Raw genomic sequence first — 26,903 nt, forward strand, 5'->3', positions numbered from 1 at the left:
TCACTTCTGTACAAGGTACCAAAATGCTACCTGCAAATGTTTAGGAAAAAAGATTAAAATTTTGACATGTGCAAAGAAAAAAAACAAGTCAAACACCAAATGTCACCCCAATTTCCTCTTTTTCACAGACGAAAAACCGCCGCTCCGTTTCACCTGAAAATTTTCAAGCATGCTTGCCACACTAGCACAGACATTTACAAAACAAATCAGATCTTTTTAAAACATTTAGCATATTGATTTGATTTACTATTGATCCGAGAACAAAGGCTCCCATGAGCCAAAACACGTGCCCTGTAGTCATTGATCTACTAGACAAGTATAGAAGGCATTGTTTTCGGAGATAGAAAGATCTCAAGAAAAAAATCCTACTCCTCTGGCTGCTACTGATCTCTAGACCCAAAGACAAAGAGGGAACGGGCATTCTCAATCTACAAACTTAGAATACATATATCCTATTCAAAATGATGCATAAGTTTATTAACTACATGGATTTACCTGGGTTAATCATGTTTTGATTTTATTACCCCAATTGTTTGATCACCCTACAACCATCGAAGTGCTCATTCTGGTGGAGAGACTGTTTGAAGTTAATGCCAATCTACAGGGAAATTGCTACCTATGCCAAGGGATGGAAATTCAATTGTTTTCTGGAATGATACTTGGGACAATGTGCCAAAAGCTCATTTTTGCCTCATTTCCCCTCATTTCTTTCGATCTAACGGGTATTTTTAATTTGTACACCAAAAGGACTGTCACAAAGTACCATCATTAGCACTAGTGGAAAACGGGCCTTTGGCCGGGACCCTTTAGTCCCGGCCTGACTAAAGGCCCGGCCACGTCGCCCCAATTCTCAATGCCTCCCTCGAGGCTTTAGTCCCGGCCCGTAAGGAGCCTTTAGTCCCGGTTCGTGCCTCAAACCGGGACTAAAGGGCCACGCGGTGGGCAGCCCGCATGTGCGCGACCTTTAGTCCCGGTTTGTGTCTCAAACCGGGACTAAAGTCCTGTGCCTATATATAGCACAGCCCCCCTCTCCCCTCTTCCTTGCATTTTTCTTGGATGGAGGATTGTGGGTGGGTGCTAGCTCTCCACTTTTTTTGATGCACTAGAGGTGTTTGTTGAAATGTGTGTTAGAGCGATGCCGCTTTAGTTCTACTTATTCTAAAAGGTTAGCAACTATATGAGATGCAACTACGATATGAGATGCCTGAGCCACGCTTAAACCTCTTCCTCTTTATTTCTACTTATTCTAAAAGGTTAGCAACTATATTTCCTCGTTTAGACCGTGCGGTACTAATTTTTAGGATCGTGATTGTATTTGATAAACTTTCGTATAACACAGATGAGCCATCCATGGATGTACGATGATCGACGCACAGCCGCTTACAGAGAAGGCGTGCATTCTTTTCGAGACGCAGACGATGCGAACAAGCATGGTGGTGGCTATATGTTTTGTCCATGTGTTGAACGTCGGAATGAGAAGGATTACACTTCCTCAAGAGTCATTCAAAGCCACCTGCTTCGGTCCGGTTTTATGTCGGGCTATAATGTTTGGACCAAGCACGGAGAAAGAGGGGTTATGATGGCAGACGACGATGATGACAACTATCGATCTATGTTCCCTGAGTATGCTGATACCACAATGGAAGACAGTGAAGAAGAAGATCAGGATGAAGAACGGGAACCAGATGGGCCCGCTGATGATCTTGGTCGGGTCATTTCTGATGCACAGCGAGGTTGCAACACAAAAAAGGAGAGGTTGCAGTTCGAGCAGATGTTACAGGACCACAACAAATTGTTGTACCCAACTTGTGAAGATGGCCAGAAGAAGCTGGGCAGCACACTGGAATTGCTGAAGTGGAAGGTAGAGACCGGTGTGACTGACTTGTCATTCGAAAAGTTGCTGGTACTGATGAAGAAGATGCTTCCAAGAAAGAACGAATTGCCCGCCAGCACGTACGAAGCAAAGAAGCTTGTCTGCCCTCTAGGATTAGACGTGCAGAAGATACATGCATGCCCTAATGACTGCATCCTCTACCGCGGTGAGAAGTACGAGAATATGGATAAATGCCCGGTATGCACTGCATTGCGGTATAAGATCAGACAAGATGACCCTGGTGATATTGAGGGCGAGCCACCCAGGAAGAGGGTTCCTGCCAAGGTGATGTGGTATGCTCCTATAATACCATGGTGGAAACGTCTGTTCAGAAATAAAGATCATGTGAAGTTGTTGCGATGGCACATGGAAGATCGTATGAAAGACGATAAGTTGAGGCACACCGCTGATGGTCGGCAGTGGAGAAAAATCGAGAGAGAGTTCCCGAGATTTGCAGCTGACGCAAGGAACTTATGGTTAGGTCTGAGTACAGATGGCATGAATCCTTTTGGGGAGCAGAGTTGCAGTCACAGCACCTGGCCCGTTAATCTATGTATCTACAACCTTCCTCCTTGGTTGTGCATGAAGCGGAAGTTCATTATGATGCCAGTGCTTATCCAAGGTCCAAAGCAACCCGGCAACGATATTGATGTGTACCTAAGGCCATTAGTTGATGAACTTTTACAGCTGTGGGCCGAACCAGGTGTACGTGTGTGCTACGAGCACAAACAAGAGGAATTTGACCTTTGAGCGTTGCTTTTCGTAACCATCTATGATTGGCCTGCTCTTAGTAACATTTCAGGACAGTCAAACAAGGGATACAATGCATGCACACACTGTTTGGATCAGACAGAAAGTATATATCTGGACAAATGTAGGAAGAATGTGTATCCGTACAATCGTCGTTTTCTTCCACCCAAGCATCCCTTAAAGAAAAAAGGCAAGCATTTCAATGGCAAGGCAGAACCCCGGGGGAAGCCTGTCATCCGTACTGGTGCTGAAGTATTTGATATGGTCAAAGATTTAAAAGTAATCTTTGGAAAGGGTCCTGGCAGCCTACCTGTTCCTAACGGCCCTGATAAGCGCGTACCCATGTGGAAGAAGAAATCTATATTTTAGGAGCTACCCTACTGGGAAGTCCATGAGGTCCGCTCGGCAATCGACGTGATGCACCTGACGAAGAATCTCTGCGTGAATATTCTAGGCTTCCTGGGCTTGTATGGGAAGTCAAAAGATACACCGGAAGCACGGGAGGACCAGGAACGTCATAAAGGAAGAGATGGCATGCATCCAGGGCAGTTTCAAGGGCGTGCCAGCTATGCTCTTACTAAGGAAGAGAAGGAAATCTTCTTTGAAGTCCTTTTCAGTATCAAGGTCCCGACTGGCTTCTCGTCGAATATAAAGGGAATCATAAATATGAAAGGCAAAAAATTCCAAAACCTAAAGTCTCATGACTGCCACGTGCTTATGACGCAATTGCTTCCGGTTGCATTGAGGGGAATTCTACCGGAAAATGTTCGCCTGGCAATTGTGAAGGTATGTGCATTCCTCAATGCAATTTCTCAGAAGGTAATCGATCGAGAAAGTATATTAGGGTTACAGATTGATGTGGTCCAATGTATGGTCAGCTTTGAGTTGTTGTTCCCGCCATCCTTCTTGAATATAATGACACACCTCCTAGTTCACCTAGTAGAAGAGATTAGAACACACAATATGTTCCCCTTCGAGAGGTTCATGGGAGTCTTAAAGAAATATGTTCGTAACCGTGCTAGGCCAGAAGGAAGCATCTCCAAGGGCTATGGAACAGAGGAGGTCATTGAGTTTTGTGTGGACTTTCTTCCTGACCTTAAGCTGATTGGTGTTCCTGAATCTCGGTATGAGGGTAGGCTGACAGGAAAAGGCACACTAGGAAGGAAAGCAAAAGTATGTATGGACGGGCATTCTTTCTCTCAAGCACACTACACAGTTCTAAACAATTCCACCGTGGTGGCTCCGTATATCGTGAGACACAAGAATATTCTACGCTCCGAAAACCCGGGGAAGGCTGACTCTTGGATTAAAGGGGAACACAAGAAGACTTTCGGCAGTTGGTTGCAGACACATCTCATGAATGACGAAACCGTTGGAGATGAGCTGTACTGTTTGGCTAGGCCACCATCTTCAACTATATGTACTTTCCAAGGGTATGAGATAAATGGGAATACATTTTACACGGTTGCCCAAGATAAAAAGAGCACCAACCAAAATAGTGGTGTCCGCTTTGATGCAACAGACGAGAATGGGCACTGTTTGGAAACATATTACGGGTACATAGAGGAGATATGGGAACTTGACTATGGACCTACTTTTAAGATCCCTTTGTTTCGGTGCAAATGTGTGAAGCTGACAGGAGGCGGGGTAGTTGTAGACCAAAAGTACAACATGACAACAGTGGATCTCAACAATCTTGCGTACATGGACGAACCATTTGTCCTAGCCAATGATGTTGCTCAGGTTTTCTATGTGAAGGACATGTCTACAAAAACGAGAAAAAGAAATCAGCAAAAGAAGATATCGTCCGATGAGCCAAAACGCCACATAGTTCTTTTAGGGAAAAGAAACATCGTGGGAGTAGATAACAAGACAGACATGTCAGAAGATTATAATAAGTTTCATGAAATTCCGCCCTTCAAAGTGAAAATTGACCCAAGCATCCTACTGAATGATGAAGATTCTCCATGGCTACGACCCAGAAGAAAACAGAAATAATAGATAGGAATATTGGTGCAATAATGTAATAATGTATTAAACCTTTTATGTAATGCATGCATGGAATGTACTAAATTTCAAACACTTTTCATTTTCATAGTATCCATGTAAGAGATGAGTTCTCGTTCGAAACGTTGATACTTCGAGAGAGATTGTCCGTTTTGTACACGAAGTGCATCCAGTTTTTGTCATAGCCCTCTCAACTTTTTAACACATGCTATGTGGGTGAAATGATGATAGCATGCCAACTCTCAACATTTTCAAAGTTCATTTGTAGTGCTTTTCAATTTCAGGGTCAACTAGCTCAAAAAAAAAAATAAGTAAATGCACGAAATATACCAAATGAAGTCATAAATTTTTGAAATTTTGTGATGTGCCTTTGAATGGTGCATTTTGAACACAAAAAAAGTATGGAGTTCAAATAAGTTCAAAAAAATGAAATCCCTTTGTAAGAGATGAGTTCTCGTTCGAAACCCTGATACTTCGAGAGAGATTGTTCGTTTTGTACACGAAGTGTATCCAGTTTTTGTCGTATCCCTCTCAACTTTTTAACACATGCTATGTGGGTGAAATGATGATAGCATGCCAACTTTCAACATTTTCAGAGTTCATTTGTAGTGCTTTTCAATTTCAGGGTCAACTAGCTCAAAAAAAATAAGTAAATGCACGAAATATACCAAATGAAGTCAGAAATTGTTGAAATTTTGTGATTTGCCTTTGAATGGTGCATTTTGAACACACAAAAAGTATGGAGTTCAAATAAGTTCAAAAAAATGAAATCCCTTTGTAAGAGATGAGTTCTCGTTCGAAACCCTGATACTTCGAGAGAGATTGTTCGTTTTGTACACGAAGTGTATCCAGTTTTTGTCGTAGCCCTCTGAACTTTTTAACACATGCTATGTGGGTGAAATGATGATAGCATGCCAACTTTCAACATTTCCAGAGTTCATTTGTAGTGCTTTTCAATTTCAGGGTCAACTAGCTCAAAGAAATAAGTAAATGCACGAAATATACCAAATGAAGTCAGAAATTATTGAAATTTTGCGATGTGCCTTTGAATGGTGCATTTTGAACACATAAAAAGTATGGAGTTCAAATAAGTTCAAAAAAATGAAATCCCTTTGTAAGAGATGAGTTCTCGTTCGAAACCCTGATACTTCGAGAGAGATTGTCCGTTTTGTACACGAAGTGCATCCAGTTTTTGTCGTATCCCTCTCAACTTTTTAACACATGCTATGTGGGTGAAATGATGATAGCATGCCAACTCTCAACATTTTCAGAGTTCATTTGTAGTGCTTTTCAATTTCAGGGTCAACTAGCTCAAAGAAATAAGTAAATGCACGAAATATACCAAATGAAGTCAGAAATTATTGAAATTTTGCGATGTGCCTTTGAATGGTGCATTTTGAACACATAAAAAGTATGGAGTTCAAATAAGTTCAAAAAAATGAAATCCCTTTGTAAGAGATGAGTTCTCGTTCGAAACCCTGATACTTCGAGAGAGATTGTCCGTTTTGTACACGAAGTGCATCCAGTTTTTGTCGTATCCCTCTCAACTTTTTAACACATGCTATGTGGGTGAAATGATGATAGCATGCCAACTCTCAACATTTTCAGAGTTCATTTGTAGTGCTTTTCAATTTCAGGGTCAACTAGCTCAAAAAACCATTGCAGAACATATGACCAAATTAATACAAGTTCATCATCACATTAAAGCCAAAGAACAGTAGTGATCAAATGTTATTATTGTAAAAAATAAATACATAAAGTTCTCTCATAAAACAACATACAACTATGTAAAACATTTAAATGCAACAACAAACGCGATCAAAATCGCAACTAAGGTAACAATTGACCCAACACCATAATGATACCAAGCCTCTTTATCAATGGCATATTTTCTAATATTCCTAATCTTCAACCGCATTTCATCCATCTTCAAGCGCATTTCATCCATCTTCAACCGCATCGCATCGATCTTCATCTTGCGATCATCGATGACATCGGCGACATGCAACTCCAGTTCCATATTCTTATCCTCAATTATTTTTAATTTTTTCTTCAAGTATTTGTTTTATTTTTCAACCAAATTTAACTTCTCGACGAGAATTTTTATGTGGGTTGGAATTTCCGGTTCACATACCTCCTAGATTAAAAATATATATGTCACGTTGGTCGTCATAATTGTCATAAACACTAAATAAAACAAATAGTTATAAAAGATAATATATACCACATCCGAATCATAGACAGGACGAGGGCCGACGGAGGCGGATACCAAAACCATCGCACTATATAATAACAAAAAATAATGAAAGTGAATAATTTATACAAGTATGTATCTAAATCATACAAGTAAGATTTTTTTTCTTTTAAAAAGAAGGTAAGGACGAGATCGGCACGGGGCGATCGCCAATGGTGAGGACGGGCACGGGACGACACCCTACGCATGTGCAGACTCTAAGAAGTTAATTTGAGCATTTGAAATGAGCTACACTAGCAGTGACAAATGAAAGGATGAAGTAACTAACCTTTTAAAACACTTGTGCAGTTGGTGCATGGCCAAACCTAGACAAATATTAAGGAAAATGGAGCTTTGAGGTCAAGCTTGGAGAGGAGAAAGCTTAAGTAGAGTGGCTCGGGCATTTCATCGAACACGTCATGTGCATGAACTAGCGTGGCAAGAGCATGGCATGGTCACACTTCAACAACCAAAAAACAAGGGATATGGTGGGCAGGGGCGAGGGTTTATATAGGCAACACTTTAGTCCCGGTTCTTTCCACGCCCCGGGACTAAAGGCCCCTGCTTCCCGCCTTCTGGTCTGCCGAAAAAGGGCCTTTAGTCCCGGGTTGTGGCTCCACTCGGGACTAAATACACCCTTTAGTCCCGGTTCTTGCCACGCACCGGTACTAAAGGCCCCTGCTTCCCGCCTTTTGGTCTGCCGAAAAAGGGCCTTTAGTCCCGGATCGTGGCTCCACCCGGGACTAAAGGGGTCTTTAGTCCCGGATCGAGCCCCGAACCGGGACTAAAGATCCACCTGTATAAGCGGGAGTTAGAAAATTTCGAACCCAAATCGTCCATTTCTCTTCTTCTTCCTCTCGTTCTCCTGCCCGGCGCGGCACAGCTAGCGGAGAACTCGACGACGCCGTCAGGCTGCCCGCCGTCCTGCTCGCCGCCGCCTGCCGTCCTCCTCGCCGTCGCCGTTGTCCTGCTCGCCGCCGCTGTCCTCCTCGCAGCGCACCGCCCACCTCGCCGCGCGCCGCCGTCCTCCTCACCGCGCGCCGTCGACACCTCCGGCCGGTAAGCCCCACGCCCCCTCATCCCCAACACTCCGGCCAACACAAGCAAAGAAGAAAAAGGAGAAGAAAAGAAGAAAAAGGAGAAGAAAGGAAGAAAAAGGAGAAGAAAAGAAGAAAAAGGAGAAGAAAGGAAGAAAAAGGAGAAGAAAGTAAGAAAAAGGAGAAGAAAGGAAGAAAAAGGGAAGGAGAGAAGAAAATAAGAAAAAGGAGAAGAAAAGAAGAAAAATGAGAAGAAAAGAAGAAAAAGGGAAGAAAGGAAGAAAAAGGAGAAGAAAGGAAGAAAAAGGAGAAGAAAAGAAGAAAAAGATTTTTTTGTCATATAATTCCTATTGTTATTAGGTTTGTGCTAGATTATTAGGGTTAGTAATATGTAGAATTAGGAAAAAGGAAAATAAGAAGAGGAGGAGAAGAAAAGAAGAAAAAGGAGAATAAGAAGAGGAGGAGAGGAGAAGAAGAGGAAAAATATAAGAAGAGGAGAGGAGAAGTAGTAGAAGAAGAGGAGAAGTAGAAGTAGAAGAAGAGGAGAAATAGAAGAAGATGAAAAATTAGTGTAGGGTTACAAGAAGAATAAATATTTTTTTTGTCATTTAATTTTGCTATTGTATAGTGTATATGCTTAAGTGTTAATGGTGTTTCTTAGATTATTGCTTAATTTTGCTATTGTATATGCTTAAGTGTTAATAGTTTAATTTTGCTATTGTATATGCTTAAGTGTTAATAGTTTATTTTTAGCAAGAAAATTAATAGAACTAGTTTAATTTTGCTATTGTATATGCTTAAGTGTCCGGGACTGGGCTCCGCCCGGCTGGTATTTTAGAGTTTAGGTTCTAGCCAAGACCCGGGACTAAAGGTCCTCCTATATAAAACGACACTTCGAAGTTTCCAACCCCTCTTATATAGTTTGTTAGTTTATTAGTTAATCAAATGTCCGTTTTTTGCAGAACTATGGATCCACATATCAGGAACCTCGAAGAGGAAGAACTTCTCGAAGATATAATCAAAGACGGCCCCGACGTTGAACCAGCTAAATCTCCGACGTCATATCTAAACGACTCCGGATATGGAATGGAGGTCGAGCGACACGAAGATGAAGCCGATGGGGCAGGAGATAGGTCCAATGACGGAGAAGGTGATAGCTCCATTGATGGAGAAGCCGGTGGAGAAGCCGGTGAAGAAATAATAAAGTCCGGCGAGGTATACATATGAAGTTCGACAATCACTTGTAATATGTGAAAAATATTGGAGATAGCTCTATATTGTATACATATACATTCATTTGACGAATGTTTCTCCCTCTTAGGCCTCCACATCGAGCAAATCTACGAAACGAGGCCCGACTAGAAAGTTGGATGCACGGATGCATTACACCTTTGAGGTGATAATGCCTACGGGCGAACCCAAGCTTCCTAAGAATGTTGCTGACACATTCAAGAAGCAATGCGGAGTTCTCGTTAGGGATCACGTCCCGATCAGTGTTCGGGAGTGGATCAAGCGCAAAGGGGCAGCCGATAGTGACTATGTCGCCGAAAGGTACAAAGATAATCTTTGGAATGATCTCATGTCACATTTCAACCTGCCAGAATGTGAGAATGAAGACGCCGCAGACAAACCGAGGGCCAAAGTCAAGCAGTGGACTCTAAAGAAGATGGCCGAACTGTTCCGTAGCTGGAAGAAGAAGCTATGGAAAAACTATCTAAAGACAAAGAAAGTGTCAGTATTCGAGGGGTATCTAGCCAAGCAGGCGAATCACTGGAAGGAATTTCAAGAGTACAAGGAGTCAGAAGATGCCCAGGCATTATCAGAAAAGAACAAGATAAATGCTGACAAGAAGAAATATTACCACAAGCTGGGGCCAGGGGGCTATGAGACTGCCATCCCAAAGTGGGATAAGAAAGAGCAAGATCTGATAGATAAAGGCATCGTACCTGAACCACTCCGTGATGAGTGGAAATTGAGAGCAAGAAATTGGTTCTTTGCGCATGGTGGGTCGTACGACGAAACAACAGGGGACCTCATCTGCAATGACGATCTTAGGATACCCAGGGAGAATTGGAAAAGGATAGTGAAAGAAATTAAGGAGGGACAAAGAAAGTTCACTGCAGATAGAGATAAAGATTTGCTCACACTGGTCCTCGGCAATGACGAACATGGAGGACGAACACGAGACTTCGGTCCTTCTTACCCGTGGTGGCTTGGGTTTGTGAGAGACCAAGACACTTACGGAAGCCGAGAGAGAGCAAAGAAGCGGCAGCAGGATGAGGAGAATGACAAGTTCAACCAGTTGCTTGCCAGGATTAACGAGCAACAGAAGCAGATTGATGAGCTTAGAGGAGTACCGCGCCAGGACGATCCTGCACTTGATATTACCGGCGCCCCATCTAAGCGGAAAAGAAGCGTGGCTGAATCTGAGGCCCCGCCCGACGATGAACGAAGAATGATAGAGGGCGGTCCCGGCTACCCCGTGGATGGAATCAAGGAGTCAACATCATGTGAACTCCATCAGAAATTCAAGAACATATCCATGAAGGTGGCCGTCGGACAAGCTTTACCTTTTGGCCCTGATGCACGCTGGCATGGCCGTGAGATTCCAGCTGGCTTTGCTAAAGTCGGGGTGGCTGAAATCATGACGGGGTTTAATGATATGGAGCTGGACATAGCTGGACCCGAAGATGAGAGGACACTCGGAGAAGTACTCGGTGGAGTCATCCTATGGGACAAGAACTACATCAAGCTTCCAGGCTCGGCCCCAAGGACAACACCTCCTTCGAGTCGTCACAGGTCACCTACACCTCCATTACCTCCAAGCCCTCACATGACGTCGGCCAGCACAACACGAGTCCATCTCGATCACCGCCGCCGGACTTGGGTCGTCCGTCTCCGCCGCCGCCCGCTCCAGATACAAAGCGGGAGCGTGCCACCAAGAACGCTCCGCCGACGATTCCTAAGCCACAGAGCACCCCAAAGCGCAAACGGTTTGTGACAGCCCGATGCCGACGTTCCAGAAGATTCCCCCTTCTTTCCGTTTTTGTCGTGTGTCTATTTTATTTTGTCGCATCATCATCGCATCATTCGCATCATCTGCATTGCATCGGCATCTCCGTTGCCGCCAGTTTTCAAACTTGCATCCGTTGTTAGTTGTCGGTTCACGTCGCTGTCCGTTCCGAGTCCGACCGCACACGCACGCGCCCGCGGCATCGTCGAAACTCTGTTTTAAAAGTGTGCGTAAAACTTTCTCTGATCGAGGTGAAACTTGACATGCGGTCGTAATTAGTTATAGCTAAGCCGCCTGTCTAATTTCGTCGCGATCGGAGTTTGTTTCATACTCGAACAGTTAAACCTATAGCGGCACTATAGCCGGTCAAACGTGATGCGTTTCGGTATTTTAAACTCTGTCACCGGGTTGCCTGTTTTGCCGTGTCATCTCCGCCTAGCGCCTCTGCACAGTGCACCGTCCCTATGCGCGGCCTAGTCCGAAAACCTCCCAGAACCTGAATCATATAGTCGTCACCGTTGGGTCCGGATCCACCCCGTTTTACCGCAGACAGTCATCGGTTTGTCCATTGGACTCCCTAGCCTATTCATTCTCGACTGTACGATTTATATCAGAGTGTCTAGATCAGCCCTACCCAAACCACCTACCTATTTAATCTTATCAAACCCTAGAACCTAGGACCCCTGTCCCATCCATCAAATCCTCCCGTGTCCAGCGCCGCCGCCACCCATTCTCTCGAGTTGCCCCGATCCAAAATTCTCCTGTGCCCCGACCGCGTCCCTCGTCGTGCGCACCGGCCAATGAAGCTCGCTCGTGCCCCGAGCGCCTTGTGCAGCCGCGTCGTTCAACAGCACCAGGAACGACAGGCATGGCGGCCAACAGGAACGAAGCTCGCCGGGAGCGCGCCGTTGACCGGCCTCCCAGCACAGCCCCGCCGCACGCGCCAAGCCCGCTGCAACAGGATCCCGTTGCCCTCTCCTTGCTGTGCTTCTCTCCTCCCTCTGTTTTTTTCCTCTCTTCTCTTTCTCTCACCTCCCTCTGCTTGCCATGACAGGAACGAGCAACCCTACCCAGCGCCTCGAATCAGAGCTCCCTCCCTTGGGGAATGGGTTCCCTGCCTCCAGATGTGGTGGATCCCCTTCTTCCCGGCCGCGCCACCCGACGGCATCGCCTCCGCCTTCGAGTTCGTCACCGGTGAGGAGGACAGGTCCATGGCGAAAGCCTTTTTATTCGGCTCAGATCCGTTCTGGTACTTTCATAATACCTAGCCATTCCACTGTGATGACACTCAGATAGCCTGCTAGCTGAACTGGTTACTGTGGTGTGCTCCAAACCGAGAGGGCCTAGGATCGAATCCCATTCCAGCCTCATTTTATTTATGACTTTGTTTTCAGTTTCGTCAGTTAGCGTCTAGTAAGATTTAAGTAAAGTAAGGATCCTTTTGTTATCATAGAGCTATAGTAGCCCGGCTGGTTAGCTCATCGATTTGCAACCAAGAGGTGTTGGGATCAAACCCCAGGCAACCCAATTTGTTTTGCTATTTTGTTCTCATGTGGTTGCGTTGCCTGCATAGGTGGCATAAGTAGGTTATTTCTTTTGTTAGGGTAGTGAATTGAGCCTAGCTCAGTGGTGATTGTCCTGTTGTGTTCCAAGTAGGAAGTGGGTTCGAGTCCCCCTTCTTCCATGTTATTTTTTTTCCCTGTGCATATTGTTATTAGCGTAGTTTGATCCTGCGTAGTTTTTCCTTTGCTTTTTCTGGTGTTTTTCTGCACGCATATATAGCAGTGTTATATATGGTTTTAGGGTAGGAGAACCCAAGGATTCAAATGGGGACACTAGTTCCCTTCTGAACAGTTCCGTAGAAGTGTCACTTTGTGATGAGGTGGCACTTGATTATCTTTGTAGGTTCGAGTAAGTGCATAGTTAGGGTTTGAGCATCCATGCATCATTTTGGTTAGTGCTTCCTGTTGTGCGTGTCTCTTGAACGTAGCTCCGTTTTATGGTCCACGTGTTAACCGACTAGGATGACATTTAGAATCACCGCTTCACCCCTTGCCATGTTAACAACATTTAATATTGCCGTGTAACTAATCGGGATAGAATTAAATAAATAAACGTGGAGTTTCGTCAATATGCAACTCGTTGCATATCGAGCTTCACTTAATGTGTAGTGTTGGATTGTTGTGATTGTCATGCCTTGCATTAGTCCGTTCATGCATCATATGAGCCTTGCATCGTGTGGTGAATCCGTGTGTTGATTTGTGTTTCTGGTTTGCTTCGTCTCGATAGAGTTCCGCAACGTGCCGGATTGTGAGGACCCGTTCGACTACGTCGGTTCGTCTGCTTCACGGAGGCATTCTTCTTCCAAGCGGGATCTTAGGCAAGATGACCATTTCCCCAGATACCATTACTACCATTGTCATGCTAGTTACCGTTTCTATCGTTATGTCTCGTTGCCTACCACATGTTAAATATCAGCCTCTCAGCAATGCCATGATAACCTTCAACCTGTTCGACCTAGCAAACCACTGATTGGCTATGTTACCGCTTGCTTAACCCTGTTGATAGCGTTGCTAGTTGCAGGTGCAGATGCTTCCATGCGAAAGCGTGGGTTCCTTGTTATAACACCATATTAAATGCTATTTTAATTTAATGCACCTATATACTTGGTAAAAGGTGGAAGGCTCGGCCTTTCTAGCCTGGTGTTTTGTTCCACATTTGCCCCCCTTAGTTTCGGCTACCGGTGTTATGTTCCATAAATGAGCGCTCCTAACACGATCGGGGTTGTTATGGGGGCCCCTTTGATAATTCGTTGTAGATTAAAGCTGGTCTGGCAAGGCCCAACTTTGGTACTACATTTGCCTAATAACCTAATAATAATGCATAGGGACCCGCCGGCACCCGCAGACTATTTTAATCAACCCCCGGGCCAGTGCTCCTCATGAGTGTTGGTCCAAAACAGAGCAGCTTATTAACGCTACCCGGGGCAACTCGGCGTTTGGCGTGGTAACCATCGCTCATCCGTCGTGTCCTGAGAACGAGGTACGCGACTCCTATCGGGATCGTCGACACGTCGGGCGGCCTTGCTGGATTAGTTTTACCTTTGACGAGATATCTTGTGCATCGGGATTCCGGTGATGCTTTGGGTAATCTCAGAGTTGAGGTTTTTCACTAGGGAATCCGACGAGATCGCGAGCTTCGTGATTGAGGATTTCTATGCGCCTTGTGGTAATTTGTGATGGACTAGTTGGAGCACCCCTGCAGGGTTAAATCTTTCGAAAATCCCTGCCCGCGGTTATGTGGCAACGTGGAAACTTTGTTTAACACTGGTTCTAGATAACTTGAAGTTGACTTAATTAAAATATGATAACTGTGTGCGTAACCGTGACTGTCTCTTTCGTGAGTTCCTTCACCGATCGAGGACACGGTAGGGTTATGTCCGACGTAGGTAGGTCTTCAGGATCATTCATTTGATCATCAGTAGTCACGTCTGTTATGCGTAGATCATCCCCCTCTTTATTCTTGTACTCGTAAGTTTAGCCACAGAATATATGCTTAGCCGCTGCTGCAACCTCACCACTTAACCATGCCTCACCCATTAAGCTTTTCTAGTCTTGATACCTTTGGAAATGAGATTGCTAAGTCCCCTGTGGCTCACAGATTACTACAACACCAGTTGCAGGTACAGGTAAAGGTTACTTGACGTGAGCGCGTTGATTGTACATTTGGAGTTGCTTCTTCTTCTTCTTCTTCATCGATCTAGGATGGGTTCCAGGTCGGCAGCCTGGGATAGCAAGGATGGACGTCGTTCTTCTTTTGTCGTTTGTTTTCGTCCGTAGTCGGACCCTGCTCTTACTCTTGATGTTTATGTAATGTACTGATGTGACTCTGATGTAGCTTGTGGCGAGTGTAAGCCAATTCTATTATATCTCTCTTCTTTTCAGTACATGTACTTGTAACGATATCCATTCTCGCGACACGACGAGATGTGCTTCTATCCCTGACGAGGCCCTCGTGCCAAATTGAGGATAGGGTCGCATCTTGGGCGTGACACGGTCGCCCCTCCCAAAGGTACGTCATGCTAATCTTCCTATCAGACCTTATGATCGTACCCCCGAGGAAAACGCCAGGATAGCAAAGGAACATCATGATGCGCAGATGAAAAAGAAGGAACCCGAGCCCCGCCCGGAATACACCGAGAAGCAAATAGCATTTGCAAAATACTTCAGACCCTTCCATCACAGTATGACTTACACCATAAGCCTGATGACTATACACGCACATTGCAGAAGGAAGTGAAAAAGAGCAGATCACGTGCAAGCCCTCCACATGACGTCGGCCAGCACAACACGAGTCCATCTCGATCACCGCCGCCGGACATGGGTCGTCCGTCTCCGTCGCCGCCCGCTCCGGATACTAAGCGGGAGCGTGCCACCAAGAACGCTCCGCCGACGATTCCTAAGCCACAGAGCACCCCAAAGCGCAAACGGTCGCCCCTCCCAAAGGTACGTCATGCTAATCTTCCTATCAGACCTTATGATCGTACCCCCGAGGAAAATGCCAGGATAGCAAAGGAACATCATGATGCGCAGGTGAAAAAGAAGGAACCCGAGCCCCGCCCGGAATACACCGAGAAGCAAATAGCATTTGCAAAATACTTCACGACCCTTCCATCAGAGTATGACTTACACCATAAGCCTGATGACTATACACGCACATTGCAGAAGGAAGTGAAAAAGAGCAGATCACGTGCAAGTGCAAGTGGGAGCAAATCAAGTTCAACTACAAGCAAGAAAAAAATCACACGTTCCTCAGCTTGGACAACAGGCCAAACAGTCGATCCCACCCCTCAAGGTGTTAACCGAGAATGTTCCCCCTCCGGTGCAGGGGCTAGCTTTTGAAAGAGCAAAGGAGTTGACGGCTGCATGTGGTGTCTCGGTTGAAGATTTGCTGGCTTCCCAAGACGACAGGATACCCAAGGCTGTGGTAGCCCCTAAGCCACAGTTTGTCATGGGTGAGCCTTTGGTCAGCAAAGATGATCTCCCAACAAATATGCGTTACTTGCATCAATGGTACTTAAGTGAATCAAAGAATGGGAGAACGATGATCGTGGTGAGTGTCCCACAGGAGTACTACGGCCGCCCCGAACAAATCCATATCGACTTTGATGAACTCTTCCAGATGTACAATGGCGACGCCCTCGACAAATCGCTTATGAGTTGCTATTGTCTGTAAGTTTTTCAATTAGTTGTCTACATATAACTTGTTTAGTTATTTCAATTCATTGTCTTTATATAACTTGTACTCTATTATGCATAATGAAGATTCTGGATTGGAAAAGTAAGAGCATCCTAATATTGGGTTTATTAACCCAGATAAAATACATATAGCGACGCTAACTAATTATCCCAAGGAGACGGAGGAAAACCTTCTAAGGTTTCTAACAGATCAAAATTTCTATGACCACATACTGTTTCCATACAACTTCAGGTGAGGGTCTTTACTCTGTTGTGTCCATTCACTTATAAGTGTAATTGATAAGTTACTGACACACACACACACACACACACATATATATATATATACATGTGCAGCTTCCATTGGATTCTGTTGGACATTCAAATTGATAAGGGAAGAGTTGATGCCTTCGACCCATTATCGAGACCCTTGAAACAGTTCCAAAGCCTGCAGGACATGCTCCAAGGGTAATTTCAATCATTCTTGTGCTCTATCGGTCTCTTTCGATGATTTTCTGATATATCAATTAATGAAAAACTTAGCAAATCATTATCCTTGTCGGGCAGGGTTTGGAAGCGGTTCAAGTGCGTGACTTCCGGTATCGAGCATGAGAAGCTGACCTTTAGAGCGGCTCAGGTAAGTACTAGTATGATATACTTCTATTTTCAATACATTTATGATGCTAGATTATTATTTTGATTATATATATTCTATTCTCGTAAAGTGCGACCAGCAACCACGGGGAAGGCATCTATGCGGATACTATGTTTGCGAGACCATTCGCACGTTTACCTCTGAGCACAAGGATCACAGATTCGACGTAAGCAATGAACATTCACACCTCTATTTTTACCCGTCATTCTTTGTTATCATGATTGATATTCATATTCATTTTCTCTTTTTATATAGCACACGGCCATGAGGACGAAGGTCCTACCAGAGCAACGCGCGATTGCTGTTGCAGAGGAGCTTGCGACCTTTCTGAGGACGGAAGCTATAGATGACAAAGGACGATTTAGTGTAGCTAGGGGCCATTACTGATGTTCGTCCATGTAATCGAATAGACGGGCTCTAGTCCCGATAATTCAGATCTCTATATAATTGTATATATATGCTCGCTTGTAAGATAAGTTAACCTTATATATATGCATAATTATTTCTATTTAAATTATATGAAAACTAATTCCCGAACACCAAACGAGGCATCACGTTAATCTCCCGAACACCTAAACCCTAAAAACCTAAAACCCAAAAATAATTTCATTAAGAAAAAACCCGAAAATAAGCAAAATCTGAAACTCTTTAGTCCCGGCCCGTGTAACGAACCGGGACTAAAGGTCCTGCCCCTTGGGCGCTACGAGGCGCCCACGTGGAGCACCTTTAGACCCGGCTTGTAACAGGGCCGGGACTATAGGTTAGGCCTTTAGTCCCGCCCCTTTAGTCTCGGTTGGTGAACCGGGGCTAAAGCCCCTTACGCGCCGGGGCTAAAGGCCCCGTCCCCACTAGTGTAGAAAGTAGGGTGTGCCCTGCTCTTGAGGGTAAAAATGGAATCACACAGGATAGTTAACATGCTAATCTTTTATCTCACCTACAATTTGTCATTTACCAAAATCATGAATTATAAGGGATGATCCGATCATGTGATGAACATGCAGCGACGGGCAGGTTTGGCGGAGCCTGGCGTCACCATAGTCAGAACCACTAGTGGGGACAGGGCCTATAGTCCCGGCCCGTAAGGGGCTTTAGTCCAGGTTCATCAACCGGGACCAAAGAGGCGGGACTAAAGGCCTAACCTTTAGTCCCGACCCTGTTCCAAGCCGGGACCAAAGGTGCTTCATGTGGGCGCCTCGGAGCGCCCTCACGGGCAGGCCCTTTAGTCCCGGGTCTTAACACGGACCGGGACGAAAGGATCCGTCTATTTATTTTGTTTGTTTGACCCAAAAAGGTACCTTATTTATTTATTTTTCAAATATTATTTTTGAATATTCTTTGATTTGTTTTTATGTTTTATTTCAATTTTTAAATCTTTGATTTATTTGACAATTTAATCTCTAATCACCCATCCTAATTGCTCTACGGTAGATTACTCATTTCAAATCATCTAACTTCTTGGCCGGTCACCCATCCTTTCACTGCTTCAGCCCGAGCATGCTTAACTTCCTCGTTCTATCTCCCCTAGTTGCCAAGTCTGCACTTGTTGTTCTCCTGACAATAGTAAGCTATCAATCCTAAACAACCTAGGGTTTGATGTCATGTCACATGATTTAATTTTTTGAATTCATATAATTATTAAAATAAACAAAATAAGTAATAATAATAGTGAATTTCAATGAAAACAACCTAAAGATTTTAAATAAAATTATTTTTTCTTATTTTTGTGGAAAAAACTTCTTTTTGCCATAACTTTTTTTACATTTGGAATTTTGAGCATCTGAGAAAACTTCACGGGGCAAGCCCCGGTGAAATCGATTCCCAATTTTCTCTAGTTTTTTTGATATATTAAACTTTTTTTTTGACGTCGTATGCAAAAGTTATGGCCGTTTTACATTTTCCCCTTTTTTGAAAAAACGGTCAAAATTCATATCTCAAAATTAATATACCAACTAGGCACTAAAACCTAACTACATCTCAAAGGATTTTATTTTTTGAAGATTTTAGCATTTTTTGTTTATTTTCTACAAAACTAAAAAAGACGGTCCAGGGAGGGTAGAGTTTAAAAATTTCAGAATCCCCCTTTAGCCAAGAGTCCAATCATACCCGTCGACTACATTTGCTAGCACCGTCCCCGCCAGAATCACAACTAAGGTTAACCAAGCCAGAGTTAACCCTTTCTAACTTTATTTGCTATGTTGAGCTAAATGACCCTGAAATTGAAAATAACTATAATGAACTCTGAAAATGTTGAAACTTGGCATGGTATCATCATTTCATCCACATAGCTTGTGCTAAAAAGTTGAGAGGGTTACGACAAAAACTGGATGCACTTCGTGTACAAACTGGACCATCTCCTTCAAACTATCACGGTTTCGGACGAAAACCCATCTCCTAGAAAGATATTTTATTTTTTTACTTATTTCAACTTCAGACATTTTATGCATTTTGTGCATTCAATATAAACCATTCAAAACCACATCCTAAATTTCGACCCTTTACAACTTCATTTGCTATTTTTCATGCATTTAATGATTTTTTGACCTAAATGACCTTGAAATTGAAAAGCCCGACAAATGAACTCTGAAAAGGTTGAAACTTGGCATCGTATCATCATTTCTCCCACATAGCATGTGCTAAAAAGTTGAGAGGGTTACGTCAAAAACTGGATGCACTTCGTGTACAAAATGAACAATCTCTTTCGAAGTATCAGGGTTTCAAACGAAAACTCATCTATTGCAAAGGGATTTAATTTTTTTGAACTTATTTGGACTCCATTCTTTTTGTGTGTTTAAAATACACCATTTAAAGCCACATCATAAATTTTCAATATTTTCTGACTTCATCTGGTATTTTTCATGCATTTACTTACTTTTTTGAGCTAATTGACCCTGAAATTGAAAAGCACTACAAATGAACTCTGAAAAGGTTGAAAGTTGGCATGGTATCATAGTTTCACCCACATAGCATGTGCTAAAAAGTTGAGAGAGTTACAATAAAAACTGGATGCACTTCGTGTACAAACTGGATCATCCTTCGAAGTATCAAGGTTTCAAACGAAAACCCATCTGCTACAAAGGCATTCTATTAAAATGATTTTAATTCCAGACTTTTGATGCATTAAATATGCACCATACTATAACATGTTAAAATCTACAGAATGTACTAACTAAAAATAATAAAAAACAACAATTAAATGACTAAAACAACTATATAAGCAAAACAATATTGTTTTAATTAAAATCCAAATTTAAATTATTCTAAAAATAACCAAATAAATCTTACTGTGATAACAATCTAACAGATGACTAGGAGAAAAAAGAATTAAATTAAAAACTATTTGTAAACTCAAGTTATTCACAATTTGGGTTTGAAGCAAATTTAAACAAATTCAAATTTAAACCATTCAAATTTAAAAACTAATTGCACAAACAGAAACTAGACAAAATTTTGAATCTAATGCAAAAAAGAATCACTAAAAAAAATAAATATCCTAAAAGATATAAGCAATTTAAAACAGAAACTACAAACAGAAATAAAATTTAAAAACAGGAAAAAATAAAAATACAAAACCCCTTTAGTCCCGGTTCGTGTCTCGAGCCGGGACTAAAGGTCTACCCTTTAGTCCCGGTTCAAGACACGAACCAGGACTAAAGCTTCCAAACCCTTTACTCCCGGTTCGATGCACGAACCGGGACTAAAGGTCCCTTTTGAACCGGGACTAATGACCGACCGGCGCCCTTGCCGTTCGAACCGGGACTAATGCTAACATTAGTCCCGGTTCGTAATGAAACCGGGACTAATGTGTAAATTGAGCTGGGACGGAAGTCCCTTTTTCTACTAGTGAACGGTGATAACCCTGCTTATCAGGGCTAGGCTTCGCAACCAAAGAGGATACAAAGGCCGGCCGATCTGTGACAAAAACCTCTCGAGCAAACTCCATGTACGTATTGGACTGATCTTTGATTGACATTCCATAGATTGTTATGTGTCATTCGTTTGATCAATCAAAAAGAAATTTGCTCGATCATTTCGATAACATTGACTAATAAAGCTGGCAGAGCTCTTAGCCATCTTCTCCTGTATTCAGTATATAGACCCCCTTTGATGTCTATGCATAAACTAAACAAATTCTTCTTCACAGATTTATACTAATAAAATTGGATGCTACATGTAAATTTCAACAACCAATATTCCGGAGATGCGTATGACTGTTTTGTATGGGCCATCAACATGCTGCTGGACATATGGGGGTGTGCAAGAACGGAGGACTACCAGCAATATACCAGCAAATTCTAGTTACACGCCAACGACAGTTGCTGAGAAGAGATGCGGTATAGTTGAAGAACGACAAGGTTTTCCAGTGTCCTTGAGTCCTTTTTTAAATTTATTTTTTTGCAAGAAGAAAGGGGAATATAACTGACGCTGCAACTCTCGGCGCCTGGGATGCGACAATGTGAGTAGTATCCATGCCATGGAGGACTACTACAGGAGAGGTGGTGAATGTCGTCAGCGGCGGTACGTGCGCGCAATCAGGAATGAGAAGGTTTCCTATATATTATTACCATAGATTAGCAGAGTATATTAAGGAAATATCATTAGTCATAAATTAGATATGGAAAATACTAAACTACCCTATCAGATGAACGTATAGATTTACTCGGTACTCCCATCAAGGTTTGGTGAGTACCACGGTACCGTAAAAAGCCAGTTGGTTTTGCTAAAACACATCTAGATGTGTAATAAGTATTGCACATCTAAGTTCTATATCATTGATCTTACATAAAGAATCTTATGAGTATTTTCTTTCCTTTTTTCTTTTCTTTTTTTTGCTTGATTTAATTATTTAGATGTGCAATAATGATGTCATGTCTAGATGTGTCCTAGACACATCCAAAGCCTATTCTACTCCTGTGGTATGTGTGGCATGCGGCTCCTTGAGACTAAGGAACATTTATGTTTTCATTGTCCATTTGGTAGGCTTTGTTGTACCTAGCTCTGTCCAAGCCGGACACCTACTCATTCTGGCATTCAGGCATAAATATATCAATTAAAGACCATGCTAGGAGTTGCTTTGAATCTGGAAGTAATCATACTGGCCGCACGGCCTATTTGGCTTACTAGGAATGACTTCATTTTTTACAACACCATTCCCAGCCTTAACGAAAGTAGGCAGTGGTTTTAGGAGGAGATTCAATGGCTCCTCATATAGCAACAAGGAAAGAATACACAAGCTTTGAAGATTGGGCCAACACTTGCAGATAGAGGGCGACTTGCTTCTATTGTTGCTGTTATTGTTGTTGTTGTTGTTGTTGTTGCATTTTAGTTTGTTTTGTGTGTATATCCTTTTAGTTTGTTCCTTCTTGTAAAACTTTCTATGTACCATTTGCTTGAAAATCACTACAAATACGCCACAGATTCCTGCTATTTCCATCCCAGAAATAAAAGAAGATACATTCATCAAATACGAGCTGAAGCAAAGGGATTTTTGTCCAAAAGGACCCCCTGTCGAGTGGGATTGTCAAAAGAGACCACATGCGAGTGCAAACGTCCAAAAAGACCCCCACCCCGGGCGGCGGCAGGCGCGCCAGGCGGCACGTGGCACCTGCCGCCACCGCAGGAGGCGGCCGGGGGGCCTGCCGCCACAGCCCCTGGCGGCCGGGGCCTGCCGCCACCGCCCCTGGCGGCCGGCGCGGGATCCCGTTCCCGCCCACTCCTGTCCGTAACGGACAAGGCCGGGTGGGCCCTGCCGCCTCGGGAGCAGGCGGCCAGGTGCCCTTTTTTCCGCACGCCGGCACTGTCGATGATTGATTGCGCTGATTCCGAGGCTCCTTTCCCGCTCGAATTTTTCCCGCGCGGCCGGGCAGAACTGTGGGAATTTTTCCCGCTATCCACCGACGAAACAGTGCGAAATTTACTCCTTTGCTCCGGTTCGGACCGTGCAATCCTTTTGAACAAAAATATTGTGCAAGTTGCACGGATGGCTAAGTGCATGGAAGGCATATACTACGGATATTTTGTTGGGCCGTGGTTATCCCCCATCCCTCAAACCAAACCAAGATATCCACGCTGGTGAAGGCGGACGGTTTTTTCCGTGGTTTCACGGGGCTGTCATCTTCGGGTCAGCATTGTTCACCGCGGCGATTTTAGAGTGACTCTTTGTGTCCTGGTCGACACTGTTCGTTACGGTGGTTTCGTGGGGCTTTTATCTCTAGGTCGACATTGTTTACAATAGCGTTTCTTATATTTATTTATAGAGAAAGTATGTTTTAGCTCTCGATCAAATATTTTGAGAGTGAATGTTTGATTGCTATCGCAGCAGTGACACGCGATAACGACGGACGAGCAGTGCAATAGTTTCCCGCCTAATTTTCCCGCCTAAGTTTCCCGCTGCAGTTTCTCGTTTTCGCGCCCTTTTTTCCCGCGTAGACATCCGACAGAGCCTATAAAAGGAGGCAGGGAGTGAAACTCTCTTCACCATCAGACAGACTTGAAAGCACCTGCACCTCCATAGTCAGTATGAGTTTGCCTTGTTCGGATCAGAGCATTAGGCCTAGGAAAATGCAGAGTGCAAGCTTGCCTCGGGGGGTGGAAGCAGTTCGATGTTGGTGCGGAGATGTCTGCAAGGTGAAGGAGGTGACGGATTTTTCAGATTGGTTGGGCATGAAGTTTTTCATGTGCGCCAATTATGAATCTGATCCACCCGAATCTATTTCTGCGTACGTCAGGCCTCCGGTATGCTCAAGTCATCCAGATTATTGTTATTTGATTTTATTGTTTACTTGAATCTGATCCATCCTTTAGTCTCCTCCTCCTCTCTGCATGTACTATCGTTGGATTGACACGGAAATGCCGGACTGGGCGGTGACCGAGATTCGTGAAAGAGGTCGCTGTGCATGGGCTAGCTTGGACTTGGAAGAGCGTCGTGAGAAGGCTGAAGCAGAGGAGAAAGCAGAGCAGAAGAAAGAGTGGGAAGATTACTGTGTGGAGCAGAGGGCTTTTCTTGATGAGATGAAAAGGAAAAATCAAGAAGAGAAACTTCGGCTGGAGGAGGTTTACAGACAGCGGGAACAGGCCCGTGAAGCTGAGAGGGAGAGAAAGAGAGAAAGGGCTCGTGCCGCCAAGGCAGCAGAAGAAGCTGGTGATGGAAAAGGAAAATATCCACGTTGGACTCAGTAGATTTATTTTATTGTATGTTAAGTTGTCTTAGTTGTATCTTATTTCTGCAAGATGTATCTTAATTTCGGCAAATTGTATCTTAGTTTCCGCAATGGGTATCTTAATTTCAGCTACGTGTATGTTCATTTTATCCCGCCATTTATTTCCCGCCTCGCTTTCCCGCCATTTTATCCCGCGTATAGCTTTGCCGCCAGTTTGTTCCCGCCCTTGCTTTCCCGCCCTTGCTTTCCCGCCTCGTTTTCCCGCCATTAGTTATTCGTCTCGCTCTGCTGCACCTATAAAACCCCCTCCAGACCAAGGTCGGTAAGGAGTGTGCTGAAAATGTCTCATTATCCTTTCGATCGTAGTTTTCATAGTGGTATGTCCGAGTGTCTTCTGCGCTTAGCTAGCAATTTCAAGATAGATAATAGAATAGTTTCATGGGACGAACTCATCAGTAGTGACACGCTACTGAATGAGGTTGCCCACGCATTAGCTAGGAAGGGGTGGCCTGCAAGGACATATGAGGAGATTCGAAAAGAACTTCTGCGGTTGAATGAAAGATGGAAGAAGAAAGGCCAACACATACGCGGTGGAGGTGGAGTAAAACATCCCTTCTTGTGGATTGACGATAGTGAGGACGAAGACGATATCTTCATGCCGAGTACCAAGAGCGCGTCATCGACGAAGGCCAAGAGCGCATCATCATCGAAGGCCAAGAGTAGCGCTTCGTCAAAGGGCGAGAGCTCTGCATCGTCGAAGGATGACGACGACTTTATGTAGTTTTTTTTATGAACTCTACATCTTAATGTATCTTATTTTATGTATGTTATTTTATGTATGTTATTTTATGAATCTTATTTTATGTATCTTATTTTATGGAAGCAACTTCAAATATATCGTGAACTTTTATTTCATGAAACTACATAGATGTCTTGTACGTACATCTGAAAGTTTGAAACTGACATAGAGAGATGCAATTGTTCGCACACATACATAGACGAATCACCCTATGCGACGACGACCAGCTGGCCTTGCCCGACGACCGGAGGGTGACAATCGATCAGGGGGTCTGTGTTCACGAAGACCACGACCGTACTGTCCCTCGTGTTCATGTGTCTGCGACTGATGCATAGGTGGTGGAGTCTGAAATCCATATTGAGATGATGATTCTAAATTGTAGGTGAATGGTTGTGACTCAGAATTGATGTAAGATGGACCAATAACGTCCTGCCCGAAAAAATCATTTATCATTCCTGGGAGTGTGCATTGAGTATCATGGGTTTCTGTGAGTATTTCTTTCTGTACGCCACGCTGGGTATGTTCATCTCCCCATGATGGATCATTAATTTCCTGGTCCACGAAAAAATGTTTTTAAAATAAATTGTGTGTAGCAAAAAGATGTGTAAATAAAAGTTATGTAATTGCTTATTATAATTGTACATACCTGTCCGCTGTTGTAGCTTTGTGCTCCCTCGCATGTCTCAGCCCAACGATTCTCCTCGGGCATCCTAATCCCTCGTGTGGGCAGATATGGCTGAGATCCTTGAATGTGTGCGTCATATGCTGTATATGCATCCTGCTCCATGAAATGAGTCTGTTCGGGTGTCGATCCTACATCTGGAGCATTTACCTGTGATGTCTGCCCATGTATTGGTAGAGAAGAGTCATGTCGTGGAAGTGTCGGCATAGTATTACGACCCTCTGCCCACCGCATGGACGACGACGGCGCCCCACTCGGTCTAGCTGACCTCGGTTCCGGAATGTTGTACGCTGCAGTGACAACGTCGTTCTCTGTACCGCATCTCGTAATCCTTGTGCTCACGAATTCGCTAATTTTTTTAAACCACGACCTGCGTTTAGGATCACTTCCCTCGGCTCGCATTCCTTCACTCGCCATCGCTTGTACTTGGGTGCAAATATCAATCTGAAAAAAATCGTTGTTCGTTGGTTAAATTGTTCATGAAATGATGGACCTGAATAGCAAGATGTTGATTATTACCGCGGAGTCACGATAGTAAGCTGATGATGTGTCCATCCGTCTCTGCAACTGTTCCATATGCGTTGGATGTGTTGGCATCGTAGGTGGTTCGCTCGTCAGTCTAGTACGCGTGCTCATGCGATACCAATTATAGTACGCTTCTGTCGTAGTTGCATCGTACGTTCTGCATAAATAAATTAACATTACTAAATTGACATCACATTCTCTATTTTATAAGCACATAATTAAATTAACATTAGTAAAATTACCGTTGCTGAGGCACTATATTTTGTAGAGCTTCATTATTCCACTGATTTATCCATTCAATGTTTTCTGCATTCCAGTCCACACCAGATCTGCCCATATTGCTCATCCTGTAATTATAGATAACAAAAAAAATTCAAGAATAGTTGATGGAATATCTATTTAGCTAGGTCACATCTTACTTACTTATGAGTTTCTTCGTCGATACATCTTGGAACCGGTGGTGGAATATCTTGATATAGACCGAACTGTCTCATGACACGGTCAGGATTATACGGTTCCACAAACCATAGATAGAGTAAATTGCAGCGAGTCATCCAAAAGGCACTATCTCTCACGCATTCCACTGGCATGTGTTGCGAACCAAATACCATATCAATGTGCGCCTCAGTCCACGGGTTCCATGTTATTAGTGAGTCGTTAAGAAGCTCAAACTGATCATGGTATATGGGGTAACAATTTTTTGCAATTTTAGTAGACCATTTTTTTCGACCCAGCATCCACCGAGTGGACATAGTTACAACACCCTCACCATAGTTGTACGGGGTTGCGGGTTCTACTATCTGCGGTCGTCCTACAGGTAAGTATTCCCAGGACCACAACTGTAGAAACTCGTAGGAGACACAAAGTAATGGAGCTTTAGATGTGAATGCCGTTTTTTGAGTGGCATCACACAACCCTCGGTATGTGTGAGAAAG

General features: G+C 43.7%; 1 protein-coding gene across 1 annotated transcript; it reads right to left on the reverse strand.

The window, feature by feature from the left end:
- Nucleotides 1-26,903, reverse strand: LOC123428944. Its single transcript, XM_045113033.1, has 5 exons — nucleotides 26,392-26,903; nucleotides 26,211-26,315; nucleotides 25,963-26,125; nucleotides 25,408-25,887; nucleotides 1-30 (listed from the first exon to the last, which is right to left on the reverse strand). Exons 1-5 carry the CDS (start codon nucleotides 26,718-26,720, stop codon nucleotides 1-3), a joined length of 1,107 nt encoding a protein of 368 aa, XP_044968968.1. The 5' UTR covers nucleotides 26,721-26,903.

This window comes from Hordeum vulgare, chromosome 2H (genome assembly GCF_904849725.1).
Source record: "Hordeum vulgare subsp. vulgare chromosome 2H, MorexV3_pseudomolecules_assembly, whole genome shotgun sequence".
In the NCBI taxonomy this organism is placed as follows: domain Eukaryota; kingdom Viridiplantae; phylum Streptophyta; class Magnoliopsida; order Poales; family Poaceae; genus Hordeum; species Hordeum vulgare.

Coding starts and splice junctions, on each gene's coding strand:
- LOC123428944 (XM_045113033.1), bottom strand. CDS start 26,720: ATGTCCACTCGGTGGATGCTGGGTCGAAAAAAATGGTCTACTAAAATT. Junction 26,126..26,210: donor AATATAGTGCCTCAGCAACG/GTAATTTTACTA, acceptor TTATTTATGCAG/AACGTACGATGCAACTACGA. Junction 31..25,407: donor AAAGCTACAACAGCGGACAG/GTATGTACAATT, acceptor AAACATTTGCAG/GTAGCATTTTGGTACCTTGT.